The sequence below is a fragment of the Xiphophorus hellerii genome, chromosome 6, assembly GCF_003331165.1.
Source record: "Xiphophorus hellerii strain 12219 chromosome 6, Xiphophorus_hellerii-4.1, whole genome shotgun sequence".
In the NCBI taxonomy this organism is placed as follows: Eukaryota; Metazoa; Chordata; class Actinopteri; order Cyprinodontiformes; family Poeciliidae; genus Xiphophorus; species Xiphophorus hellerii.
This window is the reverse complement of record NC_045677.1, coordinates 15,519,143-15,538,950: the sequence shown is the minus strand read 5'-3', so window position 1 is coordinate 15,538,950 and position 19,808 is coordinate 15,519,143. Positions and strand designations below refer to the sequence as shown.

Here is a 19,808-nt window from a genome sequence, read left to right as displayed (position 1 = left end):
TATAAAATCTGTACAAACATGTTTCAGGCAAATAAGTCTAAATATGTTTCCCACCTGTTCCAGCTCTAACAGGAAGTAGAGATTAAGTCAAGCACATTGAAAAGGAACAGTTTGCGTGCAGAAACTTAATAAAAAGAGAACATTACTTCTCACACTTACTGAGTTAATGCAAATATAGTTTGTGCCTGGAGGTGTGTGCCGTGTCAAAGCAGGTTTTAATAAGCTCATTGCAGCCTAACTCAGATCTTGCAGTATTTCTGCTTTTCAGCAGCAAACTTTTGTTAAAGGGAACAAACCCTTTAACCCAAAGCACACCAGAAGTGGCAAGTTTTGCTATAAAGTATATATGAAGGAGCTCAAATGTGCATGCCTCTGAATAAGAAACAACTGTTCTGCTAAGTGGGCTGGGAAAAAAGACCTGCAGGTGCAGCTGACATTTGTGTGTTTTGATGCAACTAGCAAAACAGGTTTTACTGTGTATAAACAAGCTTTGTCTATTCAGCAACTCTGTCACTTTCAGATTTAAGCTTGTGCCTGTTGGATCCCCGAGTGTCCTTAAGACAGTAGACAAACACTGAAATTCATCCTTAAAGTAGTACTTGTGGTGAGGGCTATAAATCAGCAGGATGTCAGAAATGCCTGCATCGATGCCCAACACGTCTCCAGGGTACGCAGGTCCTACAATACTAGATCAAATTCAGAAGGGAGTGCAGAGGGTAATTTCCACTCCTCTGATCTTTAGATGCGGACAGACAGGGGCAGTGGGCCTCCTCGCAGACACATGCCTTGCGGTGTTAGCATTGCCACTTGCAAAGTTAATACTGTTGTGACATTCCAGGTCAATAAATTCCAGACCTGCATTTCTCCCGTGGTTTCCTCTTGTGTTTAACCGAAATAAAGTACCACGGCTTTAGTTAGAGAACTGACTGGTCCCCTGGGAAAACCTGAAAGAGCAGGCTGAGACGGCGTGGGAAGAGGTCAAAGGAAAATTTGACAAAAAGGAAAAAGCTGACTTGCTACAGAAAGGAGTAAAAGGAACTCAAACATCAAAAGGACACACCTCTCCTTTCCTGTCCACAAGTGAATGCCTCTCAGTCATTCATGAATCACTAGAATGCCAGAATGATATTTGTGCTGGGTGAGGCAGCCGGGAGAACATTTGTCCCTCAGCTGGATGTCTGCTGAAAATGAAAAGTGATCTGCTCTATGTCAGGGTCGGTGCCACTTCACAATAAACACACCTTCTAGTGAATCCATTCTTTGTACTTCCAGGAAAAAACTGCAGACGAAACTCTCAATTTTAGGTGATTCTCTAAAAACAAGTTTTCATGTTTGAATTAGAGTGCAACAATTACAGACCTCCAGTTCTTGTAAAGCTGTGACTTTCAATTTCTCTTTGGGAATTACAACAAGTAGAACAACAAGAGTTTAAAATACCATTTTCTAGCTTCTCACGTTAGTAGTTAAATGTTTATATTAAAAGCAGAGGCAACAACACCGAGACGTGTATAACAGAGGAATCACTGGACAGAATAAAGGTAAAATGATGACAGGAGTTACACATTTAAACTTCCTTTAGTCTCCTACAATGATGTTTAGCAGGATTAGCATGGTTAGTAGTGGTAACTTAATCATGAAAATTTAGAACATGCGTTTTTCGTCTCTGTATGACATTTTTTAAGTGCATGAATGCTGAAGTTAAAACAACCTGGTAGACTGGACAATCAGACATCTTTGTTAGTTTGACAATTTTTAAAAACATTACATGTCCCCTTGGTTAAAACAGAGGATATTAGAGCTCCTGTTTTAAATATATATTGTAAAGTCTTAAGGACTACATGTTAATAAACTGGGCTGTTTTCATAGCTTGCCTGAACAATAATGAAGGAATGATGGGTTAACTGTTTGCGGTACTGTACATTTAAAAGAACTTTACAGAAGTTTACAATCTCCGTCAAATGCTTAATGTTCCAAGCTAATTCCTCACCACATGCAGCCATTTAAAGAAAGACTGTAAAGGCTGAGATTGAGGGAAACCAACCACATCAAAGCCACTTCTAAGAATTGGATGATTTACTGAACATACACAGCTGTTTATACGCCACACATTTTAGTACCCAAATACAGGGTAACCTGACAAGAACATGATTTCCATTTCACCCTTAATTTAAAGCCCTACAATCCTTTTGCACACAAAAGCTATGTTGATGTTATTCAATGACACATTATCACATCACATGACATCAGACCTGAAAATACCACAACCTCAAAATGTGAGGAAACTTGGTTCTCTGTTGGCTGCTAAATTCTACGCCACATCCCAGTTAAACCGAGCACCATGCTGTGAAAAGCCAGGGATAATGATATGGAGGGCAAAGCAGCGGGTCCTTGACGTATCAGCCTTGGAGCTCCAGACAAGGTCAGAAGCATCATTATTCATGCTACATGTGTCCTATACAGCAATGACAGGACTTGGGACTTTTATTGTTAGTAGCTCTAAACCCCACTAATTTATTTGTATTTACAATAAAACCAGAAGTCCCACTGAAGGTATTAAGTAGACCAAGTCCTGCAGGTCTAACATTTCCGTACAGTACGTCAGGAATTTTACGTAATTTACTAAATTGCCACAAATGTTTCGACTTGAAATGCTTGTGCAAAATCTGTGCAAATCATTTTTTAAGTGATCTAACCATTAAGATTCATTGCTCACTACAGTGTGATTCAAATTTAGCACATAGTGTCGCCCAGTTTTCGTTTGATCCCTAACATACCATATAAAAAAAGGAGTTATATTGACCATACAAAAATATTATTCCGAACGTAAGATAAGATAAGAAGGTATTGCATTTCTCTCTGTATATGTTTATGCTTTTTTTTTTGGGCATTTTATAAAAATATAAAAAGTGGTCAAATCATCCGATACTGATCTATTTGGATCAAGTGGGGAACCTGCCATAAAAATGACAAATAAAACAAGGTGTCAGTGTTTATCCTTTTATCTTAACATAGATCGACAAACTCAAATATTCACTTCAAAGACACGGATGTGATTATTTTTTTAGGTGTTATTTAAGGACTTAAATTTTCACCTTTCTATATGAGCAGAAATATTTTATACAGTATTATTACCTTCAGTTTTTACAAATGATTTTGTCACATTTTCACTCTTTACAAGCAGTGGTGGAGCTCTCCACGTAGTCCTGGACAGTTTGTTTTAAAGACCACTACATTACAAAAAAATGTAATAAATGGTATTTTGTTTTAAGTAATTTAAGAAAAAAAAATCACTATGTTGGAGATGTTTTGAATAAACGAATACCAAACACAGATGCTAAACATTTTTCTAATATGGTACATAGAGGCAAAATTTAAAATATCCAAAAACAGCCAAAATCTGTTCAGACCCATAAAGGTTAAAACTATTCAGCAAATGTAAGCAGTGGTGTGAAAGCAGTGAAAAGTACAGAAACTGTGCTAAACACACCAACTTCTGTCAAATGACCTGAGGAGCATGCTGTGCTCGTCTTATCTGTTCAAGGCCACCAGCTCCCGCATCTCTCAGTAACATTTACAGACGGATTTGATTCATATCAACATGAAAGTGTCATCTATTTGTTCCAGCACACAGCTTTGGTTTCATATTAGCCTCTCTGTCCATATCTACTATAAACTACCTATGTCTGAAACAAGAGATTTTGCACAGAATTACCATGAACGGTTGATCAACCATTCATCCTAAGATGTGTCGCACATGAGAAGGCAACAAGGTGCTGGTGAGGTTAGATAAAGCTGAAGACATGTTAGTTCTTGTTGTTGGAACACCAGATGGGAAATTATATGTTTCATCTTTGGGATACTTGTTCCTGGCCTCTAGCAGAGTTGGGAAAATCACACATTTATTACAAAATCTGGATATTCTTCCATTTTTTTATTTGTCATGCAGGCTGGACACAGTGATAACTAAACAAAAGTTATCACTGTAGACTAATCAAAAGACAAACGCTAACACTATAATATAAACAATGTAAGGTGGAACTCTGGCTTTCCATGTACTTTATAATTAGATTAAAATTAAAATATTATATTAGACACACTGGGTACTAAAGAAAAAGTCAACTTCTGGTCCAAAGATTATGTTAATTAAACTAACATCAGCCTACATTGGTTTTTGCAAAAGTAATAAATTACTACGTGTAATTCTAAATGGGAACTCATGCTATTCCATAGCATCACAACATTTACAAAAATATTGTAAATGACCAACTTATATCTTGACCTGAAACCTTGGTTGGTAAAAAAAAATGTTATTGCAACCAACCAAATTGACTGTGACAGTTTATTAGTGACTTGCTGTGTCAGCTCTTTCTGCTTAGTTTGTCACTAATGACTCACCATTCAAGATTTCATGAGTTATCTACACCAGGAGGGAATACATCACAGGCAAGTGTTTTACTTCAAAGAGTTGGCACAATAAGGAAAAACTGAATCACCCAGGCCATCTCTTCTGTTTTCTCCAGAGACACTGCAGACACAACCTTAACACAACAGGAAGTAACAGACTTCTTCTATCCAATTGAGGGTAAATTTGCCCTTCCGATTGCCATCAGTTAGCCATGCGTTGCCTGCACAGACTCTTCTGTAAAAGACAGCCATCCTAAATGAGACAAACAATGAGATTTAATGAAGCTAAGATTGCTGGGACTGAGATTGAGGGCAGGGGGAGGTCAATATCCCTCCTACAGCTCTAAATATGGATTTGGACTTCCTAATCTACAAGAATCAATTTAAGTCGCTGCACATTTCTATTGTTCTACTGGAAAAGGAAAAGTAGGTACACCTCAATATGAAAAAGCTGATTATGAACAATTAAAAGTTCCAGTTGAATCCTAAAAGTCAGCTTGATATAGTAAATATAATAAAGCAGCATAAAAAAATAGAGATATCCAAACAGTAGCAGTTTTATCAGCACCTAATCTGAAGATCTGTGTGCTTTGTTTAAATACCACGCACTATTCAGCTGATAAGCCAGACAGACCCTTAATGTCAGTTGGGGTTTTTTCCCAGGGAAAAAGAAAAGAGGAAAACAAGACAAATTCTTCAACAAATGCTTCTGATACAAATCAAAGATAATATTTTTTCAAATCTTTTTCAAAACGAAATGAGAGCATGAAAACTCTCAACTTTAGAAAGTCGACCAAACTGAGCTAGTATAAAAAGCAGTCAAATATTTTTTTTGTGAGCCAACATAATGAATTTGTGATTTTGTTAGGACCTTCATTATGTTAACAAAGTTAGCTCCTGAGAACTTCCAAACTGAGCAATGCTTTGTTGAGACACCACGTCTCTTACTCCTTGTTTACAGCTCAGGCAAAAACATGCTTTCTACGGGGGGGAAAAAAAAGGCATGTCAGAACCTATTCTGACTGATTTCTATCACATTTCATTTCCAAGACATATTTGTAAATTAGTCTACTCCTTGGAAAATTCTTGATTTATTTCATCCAATATTTTAATTTTCAAAACTTCCCCTGAAACAAAAGTTCCAGGGGATTTTCCAGATCAAAACTAGCATGAGCTGGTTAAGGCGGTAGTTTGATTAGACAGACGACTAAAAGGAGGATTTCCTCAGACTGAACTAAGGGTTTGTCTTCACGCCATTACAGAGCTAACCCCTGCATTCTGAAAGATGCTTAATTATGCCTAGTCCATTTGTGTGATGGGGTCTGCTATTATGAAACTTAACATTTTCAGTTCACTGACAGCAGTATTCTGTCTGCAATTGGGTGTAAGAACCAAGTCTCTCAAAAATCTGTGACTTACTTACCAGACCAGCGACCAGGATATTCACCACAATATGAGAATCTGAAGCAGGTGACACTTTTAGAGGAGCAGATGGTGTCCCTGTCTGGTATTACTGGGGCTACATCTTAAAAATCTGAGGCTTAAACAAGCAGCTGCACTGTCGTTTTGTCCGCCTAACTCCATAAATCATAAGCTTAAATACATTTTTAATCAAATTATAGTATTTCTTTTCAATGTGTTAATCTACACTGCAGACTAATTTAGTAACAACTTGTAGTCATGTCTAGTTTTTTTAGGAGTGCTTTGTAGGGCTACATGATATTGGAAAATCTTGTAAATATTGCAATGAAGAAGGCAGTTACAATTTATGTCTATTATCTTCTTTCCCCTCTTCCTACGCTCTGTGACCTTTAGCAATTTGGGTAATGTTATTTGTGTCCGGCATGAACATCTGCTGCTGCGAAACTCTGTCCAACTGGTTAAATATTATGCTAGCATAAAAAATGCTTTGAATCTATTAGGCAACAATTAATGCACTCCAATCTGTCCTTTGAGAAATGAATAATGCACACAAATAATTTGTATTGATGATATATTTGTAAGTAATTGCGCTGCATCAGTGCTTTAAGGGGTAGTTTTAATTTTGGGTGTTAAGCCTCAAAACGTCTTTTTTATTATTCTAACTTTTCAGTTTTCCAAAAGGTCTTTAGTCCCAAAATTATGTTTTTTCCATGCTCTGTCCCAATGTAACACCACACAATTATGAAACTAGAATAAACAATCAGTATTGAGATAAACAGCAAAAACATCTTACAGAATCAAAAATAATTCGAAGCAAAACTTGCATCCACGAAAATCAAACTATCGATACTAATGTTAGCACCAATATATTATAAGTTTCTAACGGTAACTGCTCTCACCTCACAAAACGAAGATCTTGCTTGTTGCCGCTCATCTTCTTCAAAAGTGGGAGCCCAACGTGATGCCATCATTCAACTTCAATGGAAATGTTGCTGTCCGTAAACGCCCACATTGACAAGCTCCCGCAAAATCCAAGAAAAGATGTCCTGTTTGGATTTATACCTCCATGGCGGCTAGCTCTCCTAGTCCATCTGTTATAGAAACATATTACAAGGTTAAGTATTTTTGTTTAATTTATTAAACTTTAAACTTAAGAATCCACTGTGCAGTTCTGACAAGCCACACTATCTGAGACCCGGAATGGACTGGTTCCCAGTGAGAGACACAGGGAATCTGTGTATTCATAAAGAAGAGCATCTCTGTTTGAGATCTAAATGTATTATTAACTCATAGTTTAACTTTTAGGAGAAAAAAAAAAGAGTAAGTCTGTGCCATTGTATGAAGAAATAAGTAAACAATTTGACAAGAGATGCACTAGCAATTGATTGAAAATTGGCAGAATTTTATTAGTTCAGCTTTGATTGTTGCTCAGAAAGTAAAATGCTGGATTTTTCTTTAACACGTGAAATTTGGACCTAAAAAAAGGCAATTTGTATCATCCAGAAAAAGTCTGATCGGTTTCTATATGAATGTAAGAAAGTGAAAGAAAAAAACTGCTCCACTGGACAAAATTAGTAATTAGTCAGTAACATGGTATATGGGTTACATAATCAGATTACAAAATCTGTTCCTGTAATTACACCAGATCTTGGCTAAAAAGCCAGGAAACCGTCTAACAATAAACTAGCACACCAACAGAACAATTTCATTTTATGTTTTTCTGCTTGTTTAAAAGTATCATTGTGACAACACTAGGGAAGATTTGCTTGAATGTTTAGTCTGAACATTTTAAACATTTTTCATGTGCCAAAAATGTTTTTCTATTTTTTTTCAGAAGGTTACAAATTAGGTTAATTAGTAATTAACCCATTTCATTATTTCATATGTACAAATAAACAAAGATCCAGTAACCTATTCAAACGTAAAGACCAATATTAACAATATGAACAACCAATATTAATAACAAGGTTGTTTTAACTTTGATTAAAATAAATAAATAGAACAACTCTACATTGGTATCGGCATCAAAACGTATTAAATACAATTTCTGGATTCATAGCAGGTATTATTATTTACGTACATTACGTGAGTATCGGAAGCCTTTTCATAAAATATGCATTATGATACTGATCTCAGCTCTAAGTAATCTAACCCAACACAACCACACACATCACTGAACATGAACTAGGCAGCATTTGCAGCGATATTTAACCCAAAAGCTAAATAAAAACGATATTACGGGAGAACAAAACATGGATGATCAGGTCAGCCTAATGAATGGCCAGCAACAAGTGGACCACCAGGGCGGAAAAACAGTGGATGACTTTAAAACTACTTTACATAGTTAGTGTGTAAAGTATAAATTCATTTTGGTTGTTATTCTGTCTCCAATAACAAAACGAGAGTTTTGTGTTTTGAGGAACCTTGTCGTTTTTGCCTCTATGAGATCGATAGAGTACGAACGCAGCGTGTCGAGCTGTTGTTCTCCAGCGCTCAACAAAAGACGCTTTGGGTTTTGTTACTACTCACAAATTATCATCGAGAAAAGTTAGAAAGCACATATGAGACACCACGCCAACATTTCGCGTTTTAGTACACAGCTACGTGTGTCTGTGAATTGAGAAAATAAACAAACAACACAGCTGCTGCTAGCGGTTAGCGTCTATGCTAACATGGTTGGAGTTGTTAACAAAGTTACCTGTGTAGTTGAGAAGCGTCATAACAGGAGCCAAACTGAGGCAGCGGTTGTCCTTAAAAGCGAGTAAAAAACTAAACACATCGTGTGTGAGTTTGTATTTCTTCAGAAACTGCCCAAAGAATCCATAAAATGTCAGCATTATCGACTTCCCGGTGATTAATCCAAAACCAATGAGTGGAGGCGCATGGTGCAGTTTTGTGGCTGGAGTTTTTTTTTTTTTTTTCTTTCCAGCTTTCCCGACTCCCTGGGAGTCCACCTTCATAGAATAGGGCTCTCTCCACCAATCACAGGCGGCGTTTCATTTGAAGCGACCCAATCAGGTAGGGGTTTACGGAATTAAGTAGTTTGTGTTCAAAACTTTTTTTAATCGTTCCCTCAAAACGTTTTTTTTTTTTGTAAAATAAAAAAAGAAAAGAAAAACGAAACTATGAATGCCAATACACATTGGCGTGCTGTTTACAAGCTCTGTACTTACTGCGCATATGCTTTGTAACCACAAACCGCTGTAGTTTCTACACACAAGGTTAAAGAATAAATCACATGCTGTGGTTCAATGTGAGGTCGAGTTGGGTATTTTGATGCGGAAAATGTCTTCACGCATACCGCAGTGTATTTAGATTGCATTTCTGATCAAAGAATAGCTACGATTAAAATTACATCTCAACCCAAGAGACAAATTGTGCGGATTTAAATCAGTACCCCGTCTCCCAGGGCTTGAACAAATGTTCCTTTTATGCCTCTCTAACATAAGGGGCCACCTGTTCTTGGAGCTGGCAGCTTTTGTTGCAGAGGTCAGTTCAGGGAGGAGACTTTCATTAGGCAGTACTGTCCAGTCGGTTGTGCCTATATATATTAAAATCTGTTTTTAAGTCATGGGTTACTGCGAATATTTATTTTAATTGCCTTCAAAGATTGGGATAGAACTTCATATAATTGAGGGGGGAAAAAAACGCCAAATTAACAATTATAGGTAGACAGTCTGTGGAAATATAGAATTTCAGTATTTTCCAGGCCTGTATAAGTACAAAAAATATTAATTTGTATTTATATTGTATTGTATTGTGAGCCATCCATCTTTAAAGCCCAACCCCTGTATAAATCACTGTAGTAAATTCTTGACTGACGTCATAGTTTACTGTTCATTTCACTTTATAGTGGGTATTCTCCAAATATTCTACTTAGCACTTTTGGTTGTTACTCTTTAGCTACATAACAGTTGGCATGTACAAAATGTCCTGTGAGTCTGAACAGTGATATTTGGACAACAGTTTGAGAACCTTGCATCTAGAGAATGTGGTAATATTCTTCTGTTGAAGGATTTAATCAAGACATTATTGTGTTTGAGCTCAGTTCTGTTGAAAGGTCAGTCAGTTACCTGTAAACCCCAAAAGACCCTGTAAGAGCCAAGACGAAAACGGTTTCGTCCTTCTGGCACTTCATGTTCCCAGCTTAGATAGTGAGAGTCGAATGTCAGGTGTAAACAATGAGAAAAGCGACCCGAAGCATCAAACTCGCTTTTGTTCCTTTACTGGTTCATATTTGGGTCACCTCTTTTTTTTTCTCCTTTTAAGCCTCCCTAGACTATTAACTTGGAGTTTTATGTTCCCTCTCTGGCCAATGAAAAATAAAATATCCAGGCACAGACCAACTGACAAAGTTTTGTCTAACCACAGATGTAGGGTGTACTGAAAATACTAAAAGACATCCTTTAATTATTGTAAGCCAAAACATGTTTTCATGTAAAACTGCTTTTACAAGCAGTTCCCCCATCATGCTTGGCAATGATTAAGGGAAGCCTGACTAAATTATTTTCCTCTTGGGGTTCATAGTTTTGTCAAAGCATAATGCCACCCAAATTGACTAGTGAGGAACTACAAATGAATAAAAAGAGAGGCCCATCTCACATTTCCCAAGAATACCCTTATGATTTCTTTCCCAGACTTTTTGGAAAATACTCTGTGAACTGACAAATATTGAAGGAACAAATTTATTTGTGACTAAGCTCAACGCATTTGGGTTATTTAGCAGATCTAAAGTACACCACCTCTCATAGGCTCAAAACAACAAAATTAAAGTTTTGGAGTGGCTTACTCCAAGTCCAGACTTTAAGATGCAGTGGCTGTTCATACTCACATACCAGCCACTGTGACTTAACTCTGCAAAGAAGACTGGGTCAAAATTCATACTGACAGCAAAGCAAAAGGCTCACTGTTGATACAAGCACTTGATGGACTGCAGTTGTTGCAGGTTCAAGGGGCAATTACTTTTTGACACAGGCTCAGGTTGGTATTGATAGCTTTTTTTTTTCTCAAGTAATCATTCAGAAACAGCATTTTATCCATCTTGTTAGATACTGTATTGGTTTGATGACTTGACACATACCACATGACAAGACATGACGTCTGTCTTGCAATCACCCAGAATATTGTGTGGCTGTCTGGGTTTCCCAGTTTCCTCCGTCCCCTGGTTTCTGATAAGTGAAGAACAATGAACATATGATCTTCTAGGACTTTAAGTTGCAAGAACTCATTGGAATGTTTCTCATTTAGTAGCAGTACACAGAAATGTAAAAAAAAAAAAAACTTAATCCTAGATGCACGAATGACTGGACCCATTTACTTTTCCTCTAGTGCATAAAAAGCTACCAGTGTTAAAGTCAATGTGCTTTCATATCACTTTTTTCTGGTCACCATTAGTCATTTCATCCACATAAGAATACTTTCACATTTGAAATATTTTTATTCCCTACACCCATTTTTTTCAATTTTTAAAACAATGTGTTAAAAGAAATTATCTCAAACACTTGGGAATAGAAAAAGTCAGAGGTAGTTAGGACACTTAGTTTTGACAATACTACTGTACATTGTTGGCTCCTGAGCATAGATAGAAGAGTAGCCTAATAAAACTGTAAAAACATCAAGGAAAATTATTAAGTGTTCATATTGAATTAAAATATCTTATACTTTTCATTGTAAAGGTTTTCTTTGTTGTTTACATACAATGTTACAGCATAAAAATCCCTATTATCAAGGCCTTATTTAAATATAAGCAGCTTTTTGTATATGTAAACAAATATAGTGTGACTATTTCCTTATATTAAAAAATATAATCACAAATACTTGTGGTGTGTTTCCCTATTGAACTATAAACATTTAAAATGAAATGTAACCACAGCAATAGTTGGGGATTAGATGCAATCACAGCCACTTGTCAGAGAACGGCAGAAAAATGTCTGGGCTTGTTGTAAAAAGGACATTCGCATGACGGAGCCTTCTGTCGCCGTTTGTCTTCAGACCTTATATTTCTTCTTGCCACTTTCACTAATAATGCAAATGTGCTTAAAAAAAAAGAAAGAGGAAAAAGCACAATCAAACTCCAGAATGTAAGCCAAAAACATTCAAAACAAAAGTGTATTTAGTTGATTCACGTGTGACAGTCAGTGCAACTGGACTATTATTCCAAGGCCTCCTGCTAAACAGAGTCTTTGTTGTCTGAAATGAAGACTTACATTGAGGTCCCTAAAATACTCATTGTAGTCCAAAGCATAGCCGACCACAAAACGATTGGGTATTTCAAAGCCAACATCTGAAAGAAGTGCATTGAAAAGACAAATGTAAACTGAAAATGTTTTCCAATCATCTTACAGCTACAGAAAAATGTTTTATCAGTTACTTACAGTCGGGAACAGAGGCTAAGCTGTGTTGAACTCTCTTCACCAGCAACCTGGGGAAACAAAAGCAGATACTATTCGACACCATACGCGCCAGACTGCTTATTAAAATGTCGTAATTGAAAAAAACAAAAATAGAAGTAGTTTGGTCTGTATGTGTCTTGACTGAAAGGAAGGAATTTGGTGAAACAAGTGAACATTCTTTACCCTGCAACTTTGATCATTTTGGGTTTGAAGGCTTTTACATGCTCTAGAAGAGTCTCCATTGTCTTTCCGGTGCCAACAATGCCCTGTGAGCGGGAACACATACAAAAACAACAAAAAAACACTGGGTTGGGAATAAATGCCGATGTGGAAATGCAGACAATGATGAGTTTCACATCACAGTGAAAGAGAATCTTCTCACTGTCTCCCTCTGCTATTATTACACAACAGTTAACGAGCATCAATTTCGCTTTCCCAGAAATCATATGATATTTTATACAAACACGGATAGGCTTTATACATTCTTTTGCAAAAAAAAAAAATCTTGACACACAATCAATTTCACGCGTCCAGCTTTACATAAGCTACTTAAATGTGGTTTGTTATGCACTTGGTCAAAGAAAAAGTTAAAAAAGATCTGTTGCCATTATAAAGTTATACGGTATTAAAAGGGTAAGGTTGTTTTCATATATGATATGATATATTTCATGATATGAAAAGACTAAAATCTATCCAATTGTTTTTCATTTTGATTTCATTTATTGTTATTTGTATGTCTATTTCCTGCTGAATTGCTCTTTTTAGGTTTTTTTGGTATAAAGCTATTTGTTGTCTAGGTGCGCCGACATCCTTTGCTACTGAACAGAGCAAATTGTGGAAGTGTAGGAGGTTGTTGGAAACATGTTTTTTAAAGAAAAAGCAGCTAGTGGTGCCTCAAAAATTTAAACTGGATAGCAGAAAGAGATGGAACCAAAAGCAAATCCATCACCCACATCTACCACATGGTAACATTATTCACTTAAGTATGAACACATACTAGAATTGAAACTTTTAAGGGTTCTAAAACTTAGAAGGTGCCAACATCAAAGAAATAAAATACTCCAACAACTTTGCAACTAACTACTGCAGATGTTCCCACTAAATAGTGCAATAAGTGACAAAAAACATATTCACCCAGTCTCTGATCTTTGTAAGCAATCATTATGAATTTCTATAAGTATGCTGTTTTTTGTCCAGCACACTGATTCCTAATATAAGAGCTGAGTTTTTCTGCTTGCATGACAAAGTTAGTGAACATGATCTGAAAAGCAGCCTCTTGTTTCTTGAATATAGGTCAGCTAATTAAAGAAAGTTTTCCTCATGTTAAAACCCAGTTTTTCTGGTAGGCAAACTTTAAATGGCCCCTCGCGACCTGGAAAACAGTCAGCCCAGTGCATATACAATGAGTCTATTTTGCAAAATGGAAACAGTAAGTACAAGACTGACTCACCTCAACAATCAGCACGTTCTTATGAGAGCATGTTGGGGAGAGGAGAGAGGAAACAGAGCAAACAATGATGGTTGATTAGAAGCAGATTACTTTGTTGAATAAATCGCATACATTTTGCTTTGACACTACAAAGTTATATATATATATATATATATATATATATATAAACTATGATTCACAACATCAAAACATGTTTAGTTCAGAAAGCACACTCAAATCTAAAAGGAAATATATATTTTTAGATGACTTAATGCAGAAGTAGTGAAACATCAGCAGCACCACACCCAATCACATGTTCTAACTCTGACCTTAGATTAGTAATGCTTTTATTCATCTTCTTAAATATGCATCTGTCCTCAAGATAAAGACTGAACCAGAAAAATCTCTACATCATCGAGATTGGCAAACTTTTCATCAGCCACACTAATCTGAATGTCTGTGCAATTGCTGAAATTCTGCAGATGCCTGTCTAAACAACTGAAAACTTGCCACAAATCACAATCTAGGCACAATCTAAGCTTTGCTTCATCTCATCTAGGCCAGGAAGCAAGTTACATATCTACAATTTACTATAGTTTGCTAATAAAAGGTTCATCCAAGCATGTAATTGTGCTTTGTTTACATCTCCTTATTCCTTTAAATTTGTCCTCCGGACTAAATAAGGAACCTATGAGATATATAAACTGATGAGGTATGTGAAAAGTAGAAAGGGTCTGAGGGAAAAGTGAAACCACCTATTTAAACATTTCACAATTTCACAGTTGGCTCTCATCAGTAAAGCTAGGCTGTCTTAAGTAACAAAGTTGCAGCCACATTTTACTTCCAGACACATGGAGCTTGAGAACTTCGCACAGACACTTGAAATACTGCAAGAAAATTGTAAAACAGTAAGTCAGACTTGCTACCTTTTCAGTACAGTAGGTATGTACAGTGGACTGAATCTGGCTACAGGACAGACTCCTGTCCAGCTGAGGGAAAAGTCGAATGTGAATAATCAAATGAGGTGATGACGCATTAGATTGGCACTCTAAAAATAGGTTCACTAACTTATGAGTTCGGTAAAAATTAAAAATTGATCCGTGCACACAGACATGCAGATTTGTAATGAAAACACTTGCAGAGTAGCTAAAGACACTGGTACAAATCTCTACATTCGATGAACAAAAGCAAAATGGAAATGCAAATTGAATTTAATGTATATTTGTATACTGATTAAGATTGTGATGACGGTACTAGCAAATATGATGCTGCTAGAAGGAATCATGTACAAATGTACTTCCATATTTAAGAAGCAAAATTATGTTTTAATTATTAGCGAATAATAAAAACATAAGGCTTAGAGACTTAGATTTACTTGAAGGGAAATTGATAGATTGTGTTTGTTCAGGTACAGAATGTCTTGGGAAATGGATGCTTTAAAAAGGAGCATCCAGTTCCATTCCAGGAGAACGTTTCTAAAAGCTTTTGAATAGAAAAGATGCAAAAATAGAAAACCCAAAAAGTTCAGCGCTTTTACACTAAACTTATGTTGGTCTGCAACTTATTTTATGTTACATAAAAAACTACTGTGATTAGCACTTTCACACAATTACCAAATAAAATACTGAGTAATGAATAAACTAAAGATAACAGAATCACATGTCCATTTGGATTTTATTTTTCTACCAATTATTTTTTCTCATTTTGACACACTTCAACCACAAACATCAGTGTATTTTATAGTGACTTTAAATTGTTAAACAGAAACTAGAGACTAAGCGTGAAAGAGAAACACAAGACATGGTTTTCCAAACTTTATTCAAGCCATCGTTTGAAAATTGTACTATGCATTCATATTCACCCCAAACCCACACCCACCCATCCTTTGTCAGTTTTGTAGGTATGCAAAACTCTTTTGAGGAGACTGATTTCTTTTGCTCATTCTTTTCTGAAAAAAAAAAATAATTAATAAATAAAATAAATAAATAAATTAAATCATCCTGGAAGGAAAGAGTATGGAAATATCAAATGTCAAATCTTGCTGCGGGATGGCTTTGGGTCTGAACATTGAATAGGCCACTCTAACACATGATTAGTTGTCGAGTTCAGCAATTCAATTGTAGCTCTGACTGTACGACCAGGGTTATTTGCTAGTGGCATTTAAGTCTCCACCCCAGCCTGACGTCTACTGCAGATTCAAACAGGATTTATTCCAGTGTTGCACTGTAATTTATTAACAAACTTTGGCCAACTTCACTGTCTGTCACTGCTGAAGAAAAGTATCCTTACAGCATGATGCTGAAAGCACCATGTTTCACAGGATGAAGTAATCATAGTTATGAGCAGAATTAGTGTTCCACCACAAATATCTAGCATGTAGTAGTAAAAAATTTAATTTTGGTCTGGTCTACATTGCACCTCTACATGTTTGCGGGGTTCCCTACATGAATGAAAACTGAAACTAAAACTTTTATTGCCTTTCTTTAAACAATGACTTTCTTCTTGCCAGTTTTCCATAAAGGCCAGATTTGTGGAGCGTGAAACTAACAGTTATCCTTTCAACAGATTCTCCAACTGGAGCTGTGAATCTCTGTAGCTTGCAGACAGGCTTTCTTTGTGCGATTTTTCAGTGTGATTTGGCAGGTTTACAGCTGTGTGAATGGGACGATGCATAAAGAGCTTGAGACTTTGCATAACCTAACCCTGTCCTGACTTCTACAGAGTTTTATCCCTGCCTGCTGTATTCTTAGATCCTCATGTTGTGGTTTGTTCGACCTTTGAGCCCTTCAAAGAACAGTTCGATTTCTACTTTGAATAAAATACCTACAGCTAGAAGTAGTTTACTAATTAGTTGATTCCTAAAGCCTTTGGTTGAACTGAATTTTATTTGGGAGTATCAAAGCAAAGAATGCATACTATGCCTCTCATATTTTTATCGATAAAAGTTTTTTAAAAACAATGCATATTGTTCTTCCACTTATTTATGTGCATCTTTGTGTTGGTATATCACAAAAAATCAAAGTAAAATGGAAGTTTGTGGTTGTAACTATACAAAATGTTTTTATTTTAATCTTGTTGTGTGACTATGTTTGCAACGTGTTTCCAAAATTTTCTATAAATGCATAGAAAGAGCACTAACTATTGGCCACAAGGAGATAAATATGTTTTAGACAGTTTAGGAAACGATCTTGCAACCTCTCAAAATAGTGATCAACCACAATGGTCAGCACTGGCCAAGAAGACACTTTAGGAGATAGTGTAGAGATTATCAGAGCTTTGTAAACAGTCAGGATCCACTCCAGCTCAAAGGAGAACCAACTGTGATTACGCAATAACAAGATAAGCAGCTGTGCAGTGAGTCTGAAGCAACAGAGCTACCGTCACCCTGCTAATCTACATACTGACTATATCCTCACATTTTCACCAACTTCACACTTTGGTCACACTGAGATAAAGTGGAATAAACCTTTAAACAATTGCATTAGAACAGCTGGTATCTGATTAGAGCTGTCTGACTCTGCCATCTTTGATCTGCTTTATGGAACCATCTTGTCAGGTTGAAGGAGGAGCAAATTTAGAGGAAAGGCTGCCCTCTTGAGGTCACTGCGCAGTGGCTCAATAAATGTCATCTCTAGACAACTTTGGGTTACTTTGCCTTCTATCAATGTGTGCATTTGGTTACAACATTTTTTTCCTCCAGTGATATTCTCAGTGAGAATCTTACCTTTCCAGCTAAAAAAGACAGGTCTTCTGCTCCCAGTATGTGAAGATCTTCTGTCGACTGGTCATTCTGCAGAAACAAATGTGTTTTAACATGAGGTTAAGCAGCATTTAAGACTAAACTGTATATCTTAAAAGCTGAATTGCATTATTTTTCTTCAAATTGCAAATTTATTGAGAATAAGAATAATCTCCAGGCATAAAACAAACCGATCGATAAAGGAACTCCACAGTCATATCAACTATTTGTCTGTTGTTTTATTTTCTCCCACGCCTGAACAAACATATCGGAGCTAAAGCTAGACAAAGATCCCACTGTCATAATGCTGACAGCGTAACACACACATCTTCTGACTAAGTCATGAGACACAAACCTATCAAGGCTGATAATGTCAACCATTAAAGCAGCCTCAGCATCCTTAAACAGAAGCCACTTGAGGTCAGTCTGTCTCCAGCGGCTTCCCTTTACTGCAGCAGAAAGAGGACGGGACGGGGGGCTCACCAGGTAGCTCCTGAGTCGGATGAAGTGGACCCTCATGGGGATTGTGTGGTTGGAGTTCCGGCTCAGAGCCTTGATCCTTTCCACCAGGTCGGCACAGAACTGGTAGCCTCCTTTTAGCACGCACAGCACCACAATGTCGTGGTCACCGAGGTCATCCATGATGTTCCTAGCAAGACGTTCTGTCCTGCAGAAAGAAAAGAAAGAGAATGGTTTAGAAGTTCTTCAACTAAAATATCCCTGCCTCACTGTTAAAACTAAAACTATGGTATACTGATAATTCAAAGTTACAGCAAAACATCTATACGAGATGTGCTCTACCTACATATTTAGTGTATGTTAAGAATGTTATTATAGAATATGTTCTAGCATAGTTATATGTCTGACTGTTAAAGTTACACCTTCTATTTAGAACAAAGTTTTTCATTTCAACTTTTACATTTACACATGTTTGAAAAGACCCCAGCTTTGATGTGGGGTACAAACACAGTTTTTTTAAAATATGCATTTTAGTTCACTTTGAACTAACTGAATTGCCATATTTCTGTTATTTTTCAACTGGCCCTTTGTGTGCACACCTCCAAATTTCGCCTGAGCGCAGATTGCTGGGAGACCGAATCTTACACGTTCTCTGTGTAACGTGTAACATCCAGTGTTTCTTGATCTAATTTTACATCGCTAAAGAGTCCAGGAGAAAAAGATGGTACAAGGTCTGCATGTGTATAGGGCTTCATCAAGTCAGAGGACTCCAAAGTGCTTTACAATACATTGACACGCTGATGGCAACAGCCACAATTGCGGTGGGGCAGACTGACAGAAGTGAGGGTGCTATACAATCTGAACCAACACCAATGTTCAAGAACACGGTGACTGAGATGGAGCAGGGGTTTGAACAGGAAACAGTTATGTTAAATCAAAACAACACAGCTAAATACTTGGGAAACAACAAAAACAGAAAACTTTTATTGTTTTATTAATTATACACTTACTAGCTACAATAACAGTTTTGATGAATTAAACATTTGAAGGACTTCAATGGTACATTTTATCAGATACATCATTAAACATTAAATATAGCAGATATCTATCAGGCTGTATGCAGCGATTGAGGATAATACAGAGGTAAACAGACACCTTTCAGTTTTGCTTTGCAACTCTTCCTCTAGTTTTTCCCTATTTGTTAAGTTTGCATTTAACAGAAAACAGAAAAGCAAGAAAGTCGAGCTCACATAACGTGTATGATATACCTCTGATTTCCCCCTGATGACTAGTTAATGGTCACGTAAGACTTCCATGCAACCTCAGAGCAACCAAAGCAGGGAGGGGAGGCATGTGAGGAGAAAACTTGCTTAGGCCGCAGGAATCTACACAGTTTCACTAGTGTACCTGTCCATGATCACGCCATGTGGAATGATGACACAGTCTAAATCTCCGGAGTAATGAGTTGGGTAGTTGAAGAGATCTAAACTGTAACCTGGCCAGTCATCGTTGATCTGAGAGGAGACAGTCAAACATGAACATTATTCTGTGGAGTACAGTGAAAATCACAACTTATTCACACAAGCTTCCACGCTGCAAACTCTCTGCAGCAGAAACGCCCGCCTGCCGCTTTAGTTTAGACAAAACCAATCTACACGGAGCGTAAAGGTTTCTGATTGCGCATAAACTGAGCACTTGTCCATTTCCTGTGAAGTTGTCTTTTTAAATTACCACAATCCCCTCGCTTCTTCTATCGGCCTGAGCGTCAACTTCTGCCATGTTTTCTCGTCGAACACAAGAAGGGTCTTGTCTGAGGAAGGTGGTGGTGCAAGCCCACAGAGGGGTTTGGCACGGTGATGAGAGAGGAGGAGCATCAGAGTTAGGGAATGTGAAGCCTGTCGCGTATCACCGCGGCCGCTAGAGGCGCTCTAACACAACATTTATACTACAGTAACATCAGGAT

General features: G+C 37.1%; 2 protein-coding genes across 2 annotated transcripts in view; both read right to left on the bottom strand.

Moving 5' to 3' along the window:
• The window catches only part of arhgap21b (Rho GTPase activating protein 21b), a 39,208-nt gene extending 28,079 nt beyond the window's left edge, over positions 1-11,129 (bottom strand). Inside the window, 2 exon segments of the mRNA XM_032566451.1 lie at positions 6,726-6,917; positions 10,907-11,129. Coding sequence (XP_032422342.1) covers positions 6,726-6,797 — 72 coding nt within the window. The 5' untranslated portion in view covers positions 6,798-6,917; positions 10,907-11,129.
• A 149-nt stretch (positions 11,130-11,278) lies between these two features.
• On the bottom strand, positions 11,279-19,707 carry prtfdc1b (phosphoribosyl transferase domain containing 1b). The gene is made up of 9 exons (XM_032566453.1): positions 19,577-19,707; positions 19,253-19,359; positions 17,870-18,053; positions 17,372-17,437; positions 13,669-13,686; positions 12,402-12,484; positions 12,201-12,247; positions 12,033-12,109; positions 11,279-11,861 (listed from the first exon to the last, which is right to left on the bottom strand). The coding sequence occupies exons 1-9, from the start codon at positions 19,622-19,624 to the stop codon at positions 11,814-11,816; spliced, it is 678 nt and encodes a 225-aa protein (XP_032422344.1). The 5' UTR covers positions 19,625-19,707; the 3' UTR covers positions 11,279-11,813.
• Positions 19,708-19,808: the final 101 nt, after the last annotated feature.